Source organism: Lagenorhynchus albirostris, chromosome 3, assembly GCF_949774975.1.
Source record: "Lagenorhynchus albirostris chromosome 3, mLagAlb1.1, whole genome shotgun sequence".
Classification (NCBI taxonomy): domain Eukaryota; kingdom Metazoa; phylum Chordata; class Mammalia; order Artiodactyla; family Delphinidae; genus Lagenorhynchus; species Lagenorhynchus albirostris.
Window position 1 is genome coordinate 208,532 of NC_083097.1, and position 15,339 is coordinate 223,870.

At 46.7% G+C, this 15,339-nt stretch overlaps 1 protein-coding gene and 1 non-coding gene across 4 annotated transcripts; one reads left to right on the top strand and one right to left on the bottom strand.

Moving 5' to 3' along the window:
- Positions 1 to 1,691: 1,691 nt before the first annotated feature.
- Positions 1,692 to 15,313, bottom strand: CCDC127 (coiled-coil domain containing 127). 3 transcript variants are annotated; one of them, XM_060146788.1, is made up of 3 exons: positions 15,229 to 15,313; positions 13,949 to 14,079; positions 1,692 to 2,922 (listed from the first exon to the last, which is right to left on the bottom strand). In XM_060146788.1, exons 2-3 carry the CDS (start codon positions 14,067 to 14,069, stop codon positions 2,267 to 2,269), a joined length of 777 nt encoding a protein of 258 aa, XP_060002771.1. In that variant the 5' UTR covers positions 14,070 to 14,079; positions 15,229 to 15,313; the 3' UTR covers positions 1,692 to 2,266. The 3 variants fall into 3 exon arrangements, with proteins under 3 accessions (XP_060002771.1, XP_060002773.1, XP_060002774.1); XM_060146790.1 differs by having other exon boundaries at positions 15,108 to 15,294; XM_060146791.1 differs by lacking the exon at positions 15,229 to 15,313 and adding an exon at positions 5,386 to 5,625 and having other exon boundaries at positions 1,693 to 2,922; positions 13,949 to 14,044.
- LOC132518916 (U6 spliceosomal RNA) lies at positions 9,328 to 9,439 on the top strand. The gene has a single exon (XR_009540034.1). It is a non-coding gene; the product is annotated as a U6 spliceosomal RNA (small nuclear RNA).
- Positions 15,314 to 15,339: the final 26 nt, after the last annotated feature.

Genomic DNA, 15,339 nt, shown 5'->3' on the forward strand with positions numbered 1-15,339 from the left:
ACCTACCTGGTCTTCCCAGGGGCCAGAAGTCGCATTGAATGGGGACATGATGGGGACCATGATGGACACTCTGGGACCACCGTCTTCGCCTCCCCTCGTCCCCTGTGGTGGACTTATCATTGCACTTCCTCCAGGAATTCAGCAGTGCTTCCTGTTGACCATCCTGGCAAGGAGGGGATGCAGATTCAGGGACTTCCACTTTTCTTTCCTACCTTAGCAACTCTTGTTCCAGACGGTTCTTTCCAATTATATACTCAGAGACTAGGAGACACCTGCAGGCCCAGCAGACCCTCTGTGCAGTGGCCGTGTCCAGAGACCCGGAGACGTCAGCCTGCAGCTCCCTCTCTCATCAGCTGCCACCCGCTACATCCCAGGAATCCCCTTCTCTCTCCACCAGCCGCTGGCAATCCCACGGGTGAGCGCAAATCCTCGATCTGCTGGAGGGCCTGCCGCCTCCTTCGGAGCGCCCAAGCCAGTGGCTGGCGTCTGAGCCCCGCTTTCTCGGTTCTCTGCTCCCACCGCGCTCACAAGCCACGGCACAGCACAACCCAGTGGTTCCCAGGCTTTGCCACACACGGGAGTAGAACAAGGCAGCTGTTCTCACCATGGGGCCCGGGGAGAGAAAGCTGGTTTGCAGGGAGAGAAGATTAAACAGACACGCAGACATCTGAGGCCAGGTCATTACTGCAAGGTTCCCAGTGTTGGTTTCTAGCCATTTCTGGCTCTCCTCTGAGGTCCGGCCATCACTCTCCATCCTTGCCCTGAGGTGCCACAAGGTAGCCTTAAAACAAATGCCCCCTAACTGTGTAAGTAGCAGAACTGACCCCTGTTGTTTGCTACCAAAGCCCTGATGTCTAGGGAAGCAGGACAGCTATTTTTGTCGTATGCCAGGCGGGGAAGAGCACTTTTGGCATCAGCCCAGAAAACCCGCTCAGTCACTCGAAAAGGACCTGGTTTCACATGGATCAGGGCAGTTCTGAAGCCAAGCTGCCTGGGTTCATACTAGCTCCAGGACCATCTGTGTGACCTCGGGCAGGTTGACTTCCCACCCCTCACCTGTAGAATGAGGGCTGCGGAGAAGGGCTCACACCACAGGCCTGAGACCGTGGGCCTGAGAGGCCTGCTGACAGGTCGGCCCTCGGCTGGCATCTGGGACCTGGATTTGGGAGGGTTCCCTCCACCATCAACTGGTAAGAGTGGATCACTGAGACCAAACCCTGCCAACAGCTTGGACACCTGCTTTCCTCTGGGAGTTTGGAATTTGGGCCTGTGCCAGGCAGAGGGTGCCTGTGGGACCGGCCCTCCGCAGAAACCCTGGACGCTGTTTCTGAAGAGCGTCCGCATGGCCGTGTGACCCCTGGGAGGGAACTGGAAGCTGCACCTCGTCTCCCCGCGTTGCCCATGTGCCTGTCCCTTGAGTCTCAGCTGTGAGTACAACCATGTGCTGCGTCCTGAGCAAGTGTGGGGTGGCCTTGGGGACCCGGAGCCCAAGGGTAAGAACAGTGCTCAGGGCACAGCACTAGGGGTCAAGGTGACGTGAGTGATGTGCGTAAAGTGCGCAAAGGCCGAGTCATATTAACTTTATGGAAAATGGGTCTAAGTTTGCAGTAAAAATTGAGATAATCTGTTTAAAAATGTGAAGAGTAAGGAATTACACACATAAAAAGTGGCACTGTTGCTTTTAAATTGAGGTGTTTTAATCATATGTCATTGCTTATAAATATACACAAGGGTATCAACTGGAAATAAGAAACACTTTTTCCCCTTTGGCGGGAAAGAGCGTCAAAACACCACAAAACCTTGACGGTATCACTACCTTCCTTTCTCATCTATTAGGCAGTTCTATCCACTACCTGACAACTTCTAACTGTAATTTTAGGAGAGAGAACAATAATTTGAGGAAAAAAAGAATTTATTTAGGGAGTGATAAAAACAGACCAAAAAACGACTTACAGTAAGGATGAGTATTATATTTCACATTCTTAGAAACAATTTTTCCCTAAAGCTATGAGGTTATCCTGTTCCGCTGAATAAAATATTGACGGCTTAGAACACGCTTCTGAGAGACTGTGTCCTTAGCCGCTGAGGGGGACGGAGAGTCTCCTGAGGCCTCGCCGTCCTGCTCGGAGGGTGGTGGGAGTGGAAGGCCCCTGCTGAGAGGTGGCCGTGTGCATGCGTGGCCACAACACAGGGAGTGCTGGCAGAAGGAAAGCATCGGATAACCCAGAACACACAACAGTCTGACGCTGAGCCATTCACCCCCGTCTTACTTTTCCAGTATGGCTCTCTCTACGCTCTTAAACTTTTTCAGTTCGACCAGTAGTTCCCAGTATCTGAGATACAGCCACATAAGCCTCCCATTTCGGCGCTTGTTGGTGTTCCAGATGTCACCACAGTACGTGTCGTGCTTGAATATGTCGGTCAGGCCAGCTGCCATCTCTAGGTCAGCAGCAACTGGGTCGGTGGACGCTCGGCCCAGCAGGCTCTTCTCGATCTCCAGCCGCTTGTGGCGAGGGAGAAGCAGACTGCAGTAGACGCTCTGTCTTTCCGTGAGAGCGTCCTCGAAGTCTCTCAGCAGAAGCCTGGCCCTCCGCTGCCACTCCTCCTCCTTGCCCAGGTAGCTCAGGTACACGCTCCGCAAGGGCTGCCCCTTCTCCTGCAGGGCCCGAGCCCGCTCCTGTTCCAGAAGCTTCTTCTCTTCTACCATCTTGCGCCCCTGAGAGATGAGGGCTTCTCGGTAGCTAGTCGTTCTGTTTTGTTCCTTTTCAAGTTCCAGGGACAACTGTGCCACGGCCCGCCGGCTTTCTGAGATCGTGGCGCGGTACTTGGCTTCGAGGTCCCGCTGGAAGGCAGCTGTTCTCTGATGGTATGCTTCCCTCTCTTTTTCTATCTCTTTTCGGGACTCCCTAGACCAAATCCAACCTGACACAAAGAAAGTGGAGGAGGAAAACACACACGATGAAAAGTCAAAGCTCAAGTTCTATAGTATTTATTTACAGAAAACATAAAGCAGCTAAGGACGGGACTTCAATAAAATCTTAAGTCCCAAGAGGTACAAAAAAGACAACATTTTGAATGAAGCTATACAACTGCAAAGTTCTTATCTTAAAATCAGATAAGGGCTCCCCAAAGACAAGCACAACAAGGCTGCAGAGACCCCTTTCAGCCTCCTCCTAACGTCTGATGGCTGAGTAAAGTCACCTGGCTGAGTAAAGTCACCGCTGCCTTCCTTTGTTCCCAAGCCTACCACCCTGTGCCTACTCTGGCTACGGTGCCCCAGCATACTATTGGCAAGGGTTAGAAATGAGTATGGGTGAGTGTGCTTCACAGAGTGTTGGCTAGGCTATTAAGAACTGAGTAAAGTTCAAAGCGTGTTCAGCTTTGCCTGGTCATCACTAGTAAACAGCTGAAGCCCAACGTGTTTGCTTCTGTTCTGATAGGGGGTCATGTAAATAAGGAGTCGGAAGTTCAGCCTTAAGACGAGGCTCCACTGTAATCTAACAAACATGGGACAGAAGGGTGCAGGCAACTGGGGTGGGTAATGCCCCGCTCTGCCCCACAAAGTGAGAAGCCACCAGGCCTCCGGCCTCTGCTGCACGGAGAAGTCCAAGGACAGAGAAAGGGAGTCTGATGACCACAAAGCCTGCGGCCAGCAGGTGCCTGGGTCTGGGTGTCGTCACCAATCCTTCCCCGTCCCGCCAATAAGAGGCCGGTGTGTCCCGGTAACAAGATAAACGTCAGCGCGCGGCTTTCACTGCTACAGGACCTCCACCGTGTTCTGTACCGGCGTTCCTGCTCAGTAACTTCATAAACGTTGGGGCAGCTACGCCGAGTCCTCGTTTCTCACAATGGTAACCTGTCCAGCCTGTACGTGCAAAACGCAGCACAGATCCAAGTCCTCTGGAAAACAGAAGGATTGCCCAACAAGTCTAACTGGCAAAGTTACCAAGAGCAGCAACTTAAAGCATCACTTATGCCCAGCTCTCCAAACACAGCCAAGGCGGCGCACGCGTTTCTCTCCTGCCTTCTCTAACTCCCTACGGCGTCCGTCCCCCTTCCGGTTCTCTTGCTGCTCTCTGGTCCCTTCCCATCAACACCCGAGGTGCTGTCCTTGCTTGCTGTGTGGCCTTTCCCCAGGTCCCAGGGAAGCCCATCTAGTCCACAACGTCAGCCATCACCTCGCGAGGACAGCGTTCCCGCGCACCTGAGAGCCTCTTCACGTGCGGTGCTGCTGCCCCGATTCTACAACCAGGAGACCAAACTCGTCCTCCCGCAACTAAAGCAGCCCCTAGTCCTATCCCAGCTGACAACTCCTACTCCAACGCACATGCCATCTTTGTCTCCTCCTTGGGGCTGACCAGGAAAGAAGGGGCCATAGTATGACTCAACACGCCCTGGAGGCAGGCAAAAGGTATGCATGGAGAAGAGAGGAGAGAAGGACTAATTCAGTTTTGGGTGAATGTGGACAAAGTCTGGAAGGCCAGTAGGAGTTGGCAGGAAAGGTCCCTCTAGGCAGAATGAACAGGTACAGGAGAGCTTCCAGGAGCTGCTGTCCAGGGGCACAGGGCTTATGCCAAGGAGACGCTGGAGCAGACGCTGGGAAAGCCAGACTCCGCTCAGGAAGCGGACTGACCTGATCTGACAGCGCCCTGGCTGTGATGAGAAGATGAGGGGGCATGGGCGGAGGGGGCAGACGGGAGGCCAGAAGCAGAGCGCCAGTCCTGCTATAATAACCCAAAGGCAACACTGCTCACACGATACACACCCAGGCACACACCGGCCCTCAGACCACAGAACACCTCTCATCAGGAAGGCCTCCTGGAAGAGGTGGCACAGGGACGTGGAGACAGGCTGGGCGAGGAGGTGGCCGGGGGGTACGGAGACCAGAGTGCAGCCTGGTGGACCGGACGTCTGGACACCCAGCTCTGGTCCGTTCGGGGCGTCCCGCCTCATGACTCTGCACAGACACAACTTTTTCGAGCCTCAGTCTCAGAAGGCTTGTGAAAGCGCTGGGGCTCCTGCTTTCGGGAAAATGGAATAGAAGTACTCTCTCCTATTCTCCCTGCTAAGAGCAACAAAAAACCTGGACGTCGTATGTAAAACTAACACAAGACGACCCAGAAATGCGGAGAGCGGCAGGCAGACTGTTGAGGGGCCTTGGCACCCAAGGAACACCGTGCTGGTGAGTCCCTGAGGGCTTCATTTTGCCTTGTAGATCCCAGACTTAAAGCTGAAATGCCAATGATGCAGATTTCCTTTAAAAGCCCCAACAAAAGTCTGCTCTCTCTGGCCAAACAACTAGCAAAGGGGCTTAGCAAGACAGAAAACTTTTAAACAATAACCATTCTGCCCCTGCTACGTAGCACAGAAAACACTGTGACCCACCTCCATCCATGTGGGCAAAGCCTGAGGGGCGGTGATGGTGGCAGAGGAAGCCATGTGGGGATTCTCCCGTGTGGAAGCATCAGCAGATCGCAGGGGAGCTGGACCTCCCACTCTTGCCCAGCAGTAACAGGGGACCCTTCCTTGGTGTCAACAGGCTGGAGGACGAGTGGGGAGCCTGGGCGTCCACTCCCACCTGGGAGTGAGGAGGCAGTGCTACCTCTCCCTGTCCAAGAAGCCAGCCTAAGAAGATATGAATGAAGAACAGCCTCATAATACCGCAAATGCCCAGGTTTCAGCTGGGAATCACTCTTCATAACAAGAGTCAGGAAGATCTCAAGGTGACTTAAAAGGTAATCAGTTGATGCCAATACCAAGATGACAGAGATGTTAGTGTCATCTGACAGTTTAAGGCAGCCATTGTAATATAAAGTCTAAGCAAAGATACAGAAAGTCTCAGCGGAGAAATAGAAAATATTTAAGAAAGCAAACGGAACTTCTGAAACTGACAAAGGCAGGAACTGAAATAAAAAACATAATGTGAAACAGGTGTGGAGAAGAGGACCCCACCAAGATACTCAGTACAGCTCCTGCGAACACGGACATGAAGATGCGAACAAAATACTAGCAAATACAGTTCTGCAAATATATAAAAAGAATGACATGGCATGACCAAGTGGGGATTACTTCAAAAATGTAAGACTGGTTCAACATTCAAACACCCATCGCTGTAATCCAACAAATTAGCAGCCTAAAGGAGAAAAGCTACATGATCCTATTGACTGATACAGAAACACAACACCCATTCATGATAGCAACTCAGAAAAATAGGAACAGAGGGGACCTTCCTTGTCTTGATACTCTATGAAAGCCACAGCTAACATATACTTAGTGGTGAAAAGACTGAATGCTTTTCCTCCAAGATCAGGAACTATCCAACGACGTCCCAGAATTCCTGGCCAGTGCGAGAAGGCAAGAAAAGGAAATAGAGGCCAACAGACTGGAAAGGAAGAGACAAAACCTGTCTCGTACCTCACAGAAAAATGAACTCAAAATGGATCATGGACTGTCATGTAAAATGTAGAATTAAAACTGTAGGAAAAAACACAGGAGAGAATCTTTAGGATCAAGGGCCAGGCAAAGAGTTTTCAGACATGGTATGAAAGCATGACCCATAAAAGGAGAAACTGATGAGACGGACTTCATCAAAATTAGAACTTTTGCTCCATGAAAGACTCCAGTAAGAGTCTACAGACTGGGAGAAGATATTTGCAAACAAGACAGCCAACAAAGTACTAGAATCTAGAACACAGTAAAAACTCTCAAAACTCGGGAATTCCCTGGTGGTCCAGTGCTTAGGACTCCACGTTTTCACTGCCAGGGCGAGGGTTCAATCCCTGGTCAAGGAACTAAAATCCCACAAGCTGTGTGGTGACAACAAAACAAAACAAAACGCAAAACAAAACACAAAACAAACAAAACAAAAACCTCTCAAAACTCAACATTAAAAAAACAATCCAATTAGAAAATAGATTGAATCTGAAAGACAGGATTCAAGGAAGCGGATACACCGATGGCAGATAAGTATATGAAAAAATGCCCAACATCATTAGCCCTTATGGAAATGCAAATTAAAACCAAAATGGGGTTATCACTATACACCTGCAAGAACAAGCAAAATAAAAACAATAGTGATCACACCAAATGCTGTTGAGGATGCCAAGAACCTGGATCCCTCATACACTGCTGGCCAGAAAGCAAAATGGTACCGCCACCCTTTTACTTTCTTCAAAAACTGAACATCAACTCCCAAGGAGGCTGACAAGAGTAGGTAGTTTTTATGATTCAATGACCTGCAGTGTCTGCGTCTTAGTGAAAGACCCAATTGCAGCCCTAAGGGCTGCTACTTAGAAACTCACTAGCCTGCCATCTTGAAAACCCCTACCGAATGCTCGGAAAGGCTGCCTGCTGCCTATGGCTAGGGCAATGAACTTGGCGAGTGAAGTGGAAGGCTTAAAATTACACTAAGTCAAAGCAATCTTGAGGGAAATAAACGGAGCTGGAGGAATCAGGCTCCTTGACTTCAGACTATACTACAAAGCTACAGTAATCAAGACAGTATGGAACTGGCACAAAACAGAAATGTAGATCAATGGAACAGGATAGAAAGCCCAGAGATAAACCCACGCACATATGGTCAACTAACCTATGACAAAGGAGGCAAGGATATGCAGTGGAGAAAAGACAGTCTCTTCAATAAGTGGACAGCTCTTCAATAACTGGACAGCTACATGTAAAAGAATGAAATTAGAACACTCCCTAACACCATACACAAAAATAAACTCAAAATAAATTAAAGACCTAAATGTAAGACCGGACACTATAAAACTCTTAGAGGAAAACATAGGAAGAACACTCTTTGACATAAATCACAGCAAGATCTTTTTTGAAAAGATTTGGAAATAAAAACAAAAATAAACAAATGGGACCTAATGAAACTTAAAATCTTTTGCACAGCAAAGCAAACCATAAACAAGACGAAAAGACAACACTCAGAATGGGAGAAAATATTTGCAAATGAGTCAACGGACAAAGGACTAATCTCCAAAATATATAAACAGCTCATGCAGCTCAATATTAAAAAAACAAACAACCCAATCAAAAAATGGGCAAAAGACCTAAACAGACATTTCTCCAAAGAAGACATACAGATGGCCAAGAGGCACATGAAAGGATGCTCAACATCACTAATCATTAGAGGAATGCAAATCAAAACTACAATGAGGTATCACCTCACACCGGTTAGAATGGGCATCATCAGAAAATCTACCAACAACAAATGCTGGAGAGGGTGTGGAGAAAAGGGAACCCTCTTGCACTGTTGGTGGGAATGTAAATTGATACAGCCACTATGGAGAACAATATGGAGGTTCCTTAAAAAACTAAAAATAGAATCACTGTAAGACCCAGCAATCCCACTACTGGGCATATACCCAGAGAAAACCATAATTCAAAAAGACACATGCATCCCAATGTTCACTGCAGCACTATTTACAATAGCCAGGACATGGAAGCAACCTAAATGCCCACCGACAGACGAATGGATAAAGAAGATGTGGCACATATATACAATGGAATATTACTCGCCATAAAAAGGAACGAAACTGGGTCATTTGTAGAGATGTGGATGGACCTAGAGACTGTCAAACAGAGTAAAGTAAGTCAGAGAAACAAATATCATATATTAACACATATATGTGGAATCTAGAAAAATGGTACAGATGAACTGGTTTGCAGGGCAGAAATAGAGACACAGATGTAGAGGACAAACGTATGGACCAAGGGGGGACAGCAGGGGTGGGGGAATGAACTGGGAGACTGGGATGGACATGGATACACTAATATGTATAAAATAGATAGCTAATAAGAACCTGCTGTATAAAAAATAAAATTCAAAAAAAAAGTATTACACTGACTGACGTATTAATTAATTAGTGTTGAGGCTGGGAGAGGCCCTGAGGTGACTTTCATTTTCCGTTTGTTTTTGCAGACTCATCTCCGGCTTCTACAGCTTTTCATAGTAATTTTTATTCTTGAAGTTCCTGCTTTCTTATACTTTTGAAATGATGCTTTTTGTCCCTGAGAAGGGTTGAGGAATATTGTATTTTCTTCTTTTTGGTTATCTTGCTTAGGTAATGCGATCAGAGGAAACTTTTAACTTTGCTTTCTTGTAAGGATTCTCCAAAAATGTGTTATTGCAAGATTAAGAAATCATATCGAACATATGGGTGTTAAGTAGCCCCCTAGCATAGCCTAAAAGTAAAGGCAGACAAATGAAGCTGATAAATGCTACTCGTCAGCCTCCACTTTCTCTACTCAAACCTGCTCACCTAAGAAATCCAGGCACACAAGGCCACTCCATAAAAAGTACCACTGCCTGCTCACTTTGGCAGCACATATACTTAAAAAAAAACAAAAAACTGGAAAAACACACAGAAGACTAGCACAGCCCCTGCTGGAGGATGACACACAAATTCGTGACGTGTTCCATATAATTTAAAAATAAAAGCACCCCTGCGACAGAGGGCAGCTTTTTCCCGTTTCTCATATTCTTAAGTGCCTACCCAGAACCATGGGGTATGATGTAGGGAAGCACAACATGCCACCCTTAAATGGGCCCCTTGGGCCTTACTAAGGTTCTCAAGGGGCAAGGGAACCACCCTCATCACCAAATGATTCTAACCGGAAGCGGAAGGTAACAGATTAAATCTGGAGCTGCAAGAGAAGCCTTAGTAGGAGTGCAGAATATCAAGGTTCTAGGCTTGGCCAGAAATATCCAACTGGTGACGATTAAATTAAGACCTGGATGGGAATATCCCCGTAAACAGCAGTAACCAAAATGGGGGGCCACTGGTCTAACCACAGCTGACATTTGGGGCCTGACAGGAGTTTGGGGGGGAGGCCTTCTCCTCTCCTAAGCTAAATGAGGGAAGGTAAAACCTTGCCACATAGGTGAATGGGTGTGTCAGTCATTTGATATCATTGAGGCGGCTACTCAATTCTTAGGGGGAAAAACCTTGTTTCTTCTGGCCTTAAGAGAACAAAGTCATCCTAGGAGGCATTTGCCTCACTTGCCTATGCCTTTAAGATGCAAATGTCTACCAGATCTTCTCCAGGAACCCTTATCTCCAGCATCCTTCTAAAATGCAAATTTCAAAAAATAAATAAATAAATAAATAAAATGCAAATTTCGGGCCTCCCAGGTGGCGCAGTGGTTAAGAATCCACCTGCCAATGCAGAGGACCCGTGCTGCAACTCCTGAAGCCCGCGCTCCACAAGAGAAGCCACCACGATGAGAAGCTGGCGCACCACAACGAAGAGTAGCCCCCGCTCGCCGCAACTAGAGAAAGCCCGCACGCAGCAACGAAGACCCAACGCAGCCAAAAGTAAATAAAATTAAATTAAAAAAAAAAGAATTTGGGTTAAAAAAATAAAAAATAAAATAAAATGCAAATTTCAAAAACGGGGTAGGTAATTTGGAACTTGACTTGTCAAGGACGAAAAGAAATCCTAAGTGTCTTTTCTGTAAACATTAGAAAAAAGGGTTTAGCCATCTAGACAGGTGACCTTGATTTGATCCATCTGCCAGAAGCCCAATTTGAATCCAACCCCTTGTAACTGATGGGTTTTACCTTGTTGTACCTGACTGAGGGCTGAAATTTTCAAATGAGAACTATAAGGTCTCTGTGTTTGTTTGTGTCTTTGTATGTATCTATGTGTGTTGTAGATGAATAGTATTACCAAAATTAATTTGTAAAGAAGCTCTACTTAATTGACTTAAAAAAATTAAGTGCTTATATAAATAGAAATATAAAACTGGCCAGAATGAATTTCAGGTTCACGCAATCCAGGAAATATTCAACATTAAATTAATATCTGGTATTGAAGGAGGCTTAAACTTGTTGATTTGATTAATACAGGTATGTCTTTAGAGTCATCAATGTTAAGTATAGTACTTCTGCTGTACCTAGGTTTACTAGAGGTCAAATAAGACCTTATTGTATGTTGCAAATCTGTCAGCAAGAAAAGTAACTTGAAGTGGGGAAAAAAAAAAAAACTTTTAAGGAAAGATGTATGTTTTCAGTAAAAGAAGTTAAAGAGTGAGAAAAAAAATACTGGAAAAAAGAGTTGTACATGATCTTGGGACTTCCCTGGTGTTCCAGTGGTTAGGACTCCGAGCTCCCAATGCAGGGGGCCTGGGTTCGATCCCTGGTCGGGGAACTAGGATCCCACGTACTGCAACTAAGCCCACATGCCGCAACTAAGCCTGCGCGCCTCAACTACTGAGCCCACGCTCTAGAGCCCGCGTGCCACAACAAGGGCCCAGTGCAGCCAAAATAAATAAATAAATAATAAATACAAAGAGTTGTACATGATCAAGATTCTCTAAGATTGGATTAAACTTAGTTGGGTAAACGGCTTTTGTTGGGAGTGGGCTGGGGCAAGACGGGATTTGGTTTCTCCCTGCGAAGTTTTCTTGAATGACTGCTTTTAATAACATGAGTTACTTCGCCTTAAAGGGATCTGTATTTGCTTTCAAGATCTGTTTTAACTTTGGTTAAGAAGTAAGTATTGTCTCTGACCTATGATCTTATTTGACCAAGTCTTTTAAAACTTTTTGACAAACTTCCCAATATCAAATTTTAATCAAAGTTCTTTGGATTTCCAGCTAACTTTGGGATACTTTAGAAGGTCCCTGAGGTAGCTCAAAGAAAAACATTTAACTAGGATTATTTCGTTTGTTAAATTAAATGTAATCAGATGGTTAACCACGCCTTTTAAGTCTTTTGTCATTTATAGATAGTTATTGTTGTACTCTGATGCTGTTACAAAAAAGTGCTTCATCATCAAGAAGATTCATGGGAAGGCTAAGGAAACAGTTACAACACTTCCACATCAAGACAATGGCTATGCAAGGATTCCAGCCCATACCGACTTAAAACAAGGAGCTGTCCTGCTCCTGGGGCCCCTAGATCAGGCATCCTAGAGATTTTTACTCCCTGACAGGCGGGGTCGATGCCCCTACTCAGCCTCAAAGCAACTTCAGAAGATGGACCATCACCCCTCTGCTTCCCACAAAAATATGGGAGTAAAATCTCCGACGGGGGGATGAAACAGGAGGGAAGGGGGCAGGGCACAACCTTCAAAAGAATGACACAGCCATGGGACGTGACAAAAACTGGTTAGAACCAACTAGGTCCAAGAGTGCAGACGAGCTGACTTTCAGTAGACCTTGAGCCTCATTATACGTTCATTGTAATACGTTAGCATATGCTAAATGACACACTCACCAGTGCTAGGACAGTTCTGAGGCCAACCATAAAAGGTCAAAACGTAGGCTGTGGCCCAGTTCCTGGAAATCCCCACCCCTTCCCCAAAATAATTGGAATAACCCTCCCCCTCATTAGCCTATGAAATTACCCAGCCCATAAAAACTAACCACTCCATATTTCGGGGCCTCTCTCGCCTTCTGAGATGGCCCATAATCTGTCTGTGGAGTGTGTTTCTCTCTAAATAAATCCACTTCCTACCTATCAAAAAAAGAAATAACATGTCTCTTTGGCATAGGGATTATTTTCAACTAGTTATTTTCTAAGAAACAGCAGACATGGGAGAAACTTTGAAAGCCAAGTAGGAGTTACCCTTTTGTAAGAAACACTTACATTTATAAGGGAGTTCTGCATTTGTAAGGGTGTCTCCCTGGCTGTACCAGGAAGAGGCTGACCAAATTTCTGGAAACTCTTATCATAGGAAAAGGCTAGAGCTTATATCTGCATAACAACCTTACCCTTGATGATTGCACTTTTCCTAGTCTCCTCTGGTAACTAACTCTCCCCAACCTCAACATCCTCTTTTGTCTTAAGCTTGGGATGGTATTTAAGGTGAGGGATTATGCCATTCTCAATTTTCCTGAGTCTCTCCTATGGATACATGTTAAAAACTTGTTTGATTCTCTCCTGTTAATCTGTCTCATATCAATTTAATTCTTAGACCAGCCAGAAGAACTTAAAAGGGTAGAGGAAAGTTTCTTCTTCTGCAACAGTGACAAAACATAAAACCAACCCCTAAACATCAGGAAATTCATCATGTAGTAGGCATATAAGCTAAGAGCTGGAATAATTACAATTGACTGGTGACTGGTAATTTCCCCAATTACAAAGTCGATTCAAAGTAGAGAGAATTTCTGGCCAGCCTGAGCAGAGGTTTCATGGATGAAGCCTCCCAAAGACTGATTTCCTAAACATTACACAGACATACAAAACCAGTTTTCTTTTATGCCTGTTTTATTCTGCCTCATCAGTGCTTATGAGGGCAACTGAAGCAAGGGAGCCCCCCTCAGAGCTGTACAGCCTTGAAGGGAGCTAACAGTTACTGAACTCACTCCACACAAAATGCCTCTAAATATCTTCTTATTTAACCCTCACTTGCATTGAGGCAGTTATGATGGTCAGAGAAACTGAGGCTCAGAGGTAAATAATTTGCGCACAATGTACCATATGCGAAAAAACTAGGGTGCACACATGCATCTCTGTAAACAAAGACTGCTGCCCGCCATTTATGATTAAGTCATTAGCCACAGTCACTGACCTACAAGTTCACCCGGAAAGGGATTCAGGGTGAATGCACTCTGTGTTTTGGATACATGGGACCCTACAGCGTTAAGATACATGACTAAGAAAGAATTTCAGTGACCCCAAATTCCTGCATCTTCCCATACATAGGTAAGCACGAAAGTCACTAACTTGACACACCTGGGTTTCTGTGACAAGTACTAATCTTTTACCCAGACGTATGCTGGACCACATGTATTTCCTGGTTCCTCCCCTGCCTCTTCAGAGCAGTTCCTAACAGCTATCTGAGAGACTGTATCCTGGGCTACAGTCTTCATAGCTCTCACATTGTACATTTTTTTTTACAGTCAACATCTGTCAGGTTCCAAAGCCCAAGATCTTAGAGCGCCACACTTTCAGCCCAGAAAACACACATTAGGAAAACGATGACTTACGAAAAGCAGCCAATCCCAGCATTGGAACCAACAGGGCATAATTCCATCTGCTTCCATCACCCCCATCAGCCCTGGAACTGGGCCGGATATTCCAATTTGGGGGGTCATTTAAGTTATTCATGGAGATACACCTTGAAGTAAATAATAAAACCATTAAACACACACAAAAAACAAAACACATTGGTCACAATTATATCACCTACATGGCTGTGAGACTTTTTTTCTTTCAAAAAATTTTGTTCAGATCTAGGTATGCGCTGCACAGCACTGAGCCTTATGGGATTAAAAGAAAAAAACAAGACCTCAGACAAAAGCAACTCACAAACCGTGGGGGAGAAGATGTGTCTCAAATAACTGAAATACAAATAGGACGAAGCAAATATAGTCAAAAGAAACTTAATTCAACTTCAAAGACTCTTAACAGGCTTCTCAATAAATACTTGTTCAACACCTAAAGATATAAAATTCTAACTGGCAATAAAGCAATGACATACACACAAAAAGGCTCAGTACTTAAGGAGCTTGTGGCGAGCACAAAATAAAAAAGAGATCTAAAGTAGTGAAGCTCGTAACCCTCATAGGGGAGGTCTGGGCGCAGCATTCCCTTCCCCCCAACCCGGTAAACCAGGGAGCACCAATCCCCGGGCCGAGGACCGATACTGGTCCGCGGCTTGTTAGGAACCGGGCCGCACAGCAGGAGGCGAGAGGCGGGAAAGTGAACGAAGCTTCACCTGTCGCTCCGCATCCCCCCCCATCGCTCGCATTACTGCCTGAACCATCCCCTCCCCCCACCCCGTGGAAAAATAATCTTCCACGAAACCGGTTCCTGGTGCCAAAAAGGCTGGGGACCGCTGCCGTAAACGACAGGGTCCGCGCGCCCCCAGCCCCACCCCACAGGGTTCATGCCCGCCCGATCCCATAAATAACAAGGCCTGCGCCCCCCACCCCGACACCGTAAACTATATTATGGAGTTCGCGCCCCCCCAGACCTCATGAACTGGAGGGTCCGCGCCCCCACGCCCCGGTAACCTACAGGGTCCGCCTCCCGGAACGCGCAGTCCTAATAAAGCAGCGGAACCTGGCACGGACCCGCGGGACCCCTAAACGTCGGGAACTCCCTCTCTGTCCCGGAGAGAAAGCGGGGCGAACACCACGTTACCTGCGAGCACCGGTTCATCTCCCAAAACTGCCGTAAACTCGAGAAAATTCGAACACCGTCTGGACCGAAGGAGAAATCAGGCGAGCCCGTGAAGACCCCCGACCCCAGACCCCCAACCTACCTCCGGCCGGGAGGTCTCGGCCCCTGTGCCCTGAGCGCCGCCGTCCGCTCGTCCCTCTGCGCAGGCGCCGCGTTGCCCCGTCGGCCCCCGGCACTGCGATGTGCGCAGGCG

What these genes read in the sequence shown, in the direction of transcription:
- CCDC127 (XM_060146788.1), bottom strand. Translation starts at nt 14,069, where the DNA reads ATGAATAACTTAAATGACCCCCCAAATTGGAATATCCGGCCCAGTTCC. An exon ending in GCTGGGATTGGCTGCTTTTC is followed by an intron (nt 2,923 to 13,948) that starts GTAAGTCATCGT and finishes TCTTTGTGTCAG; the next exon opens with GTTGGATTTGGTCTAGGGAG.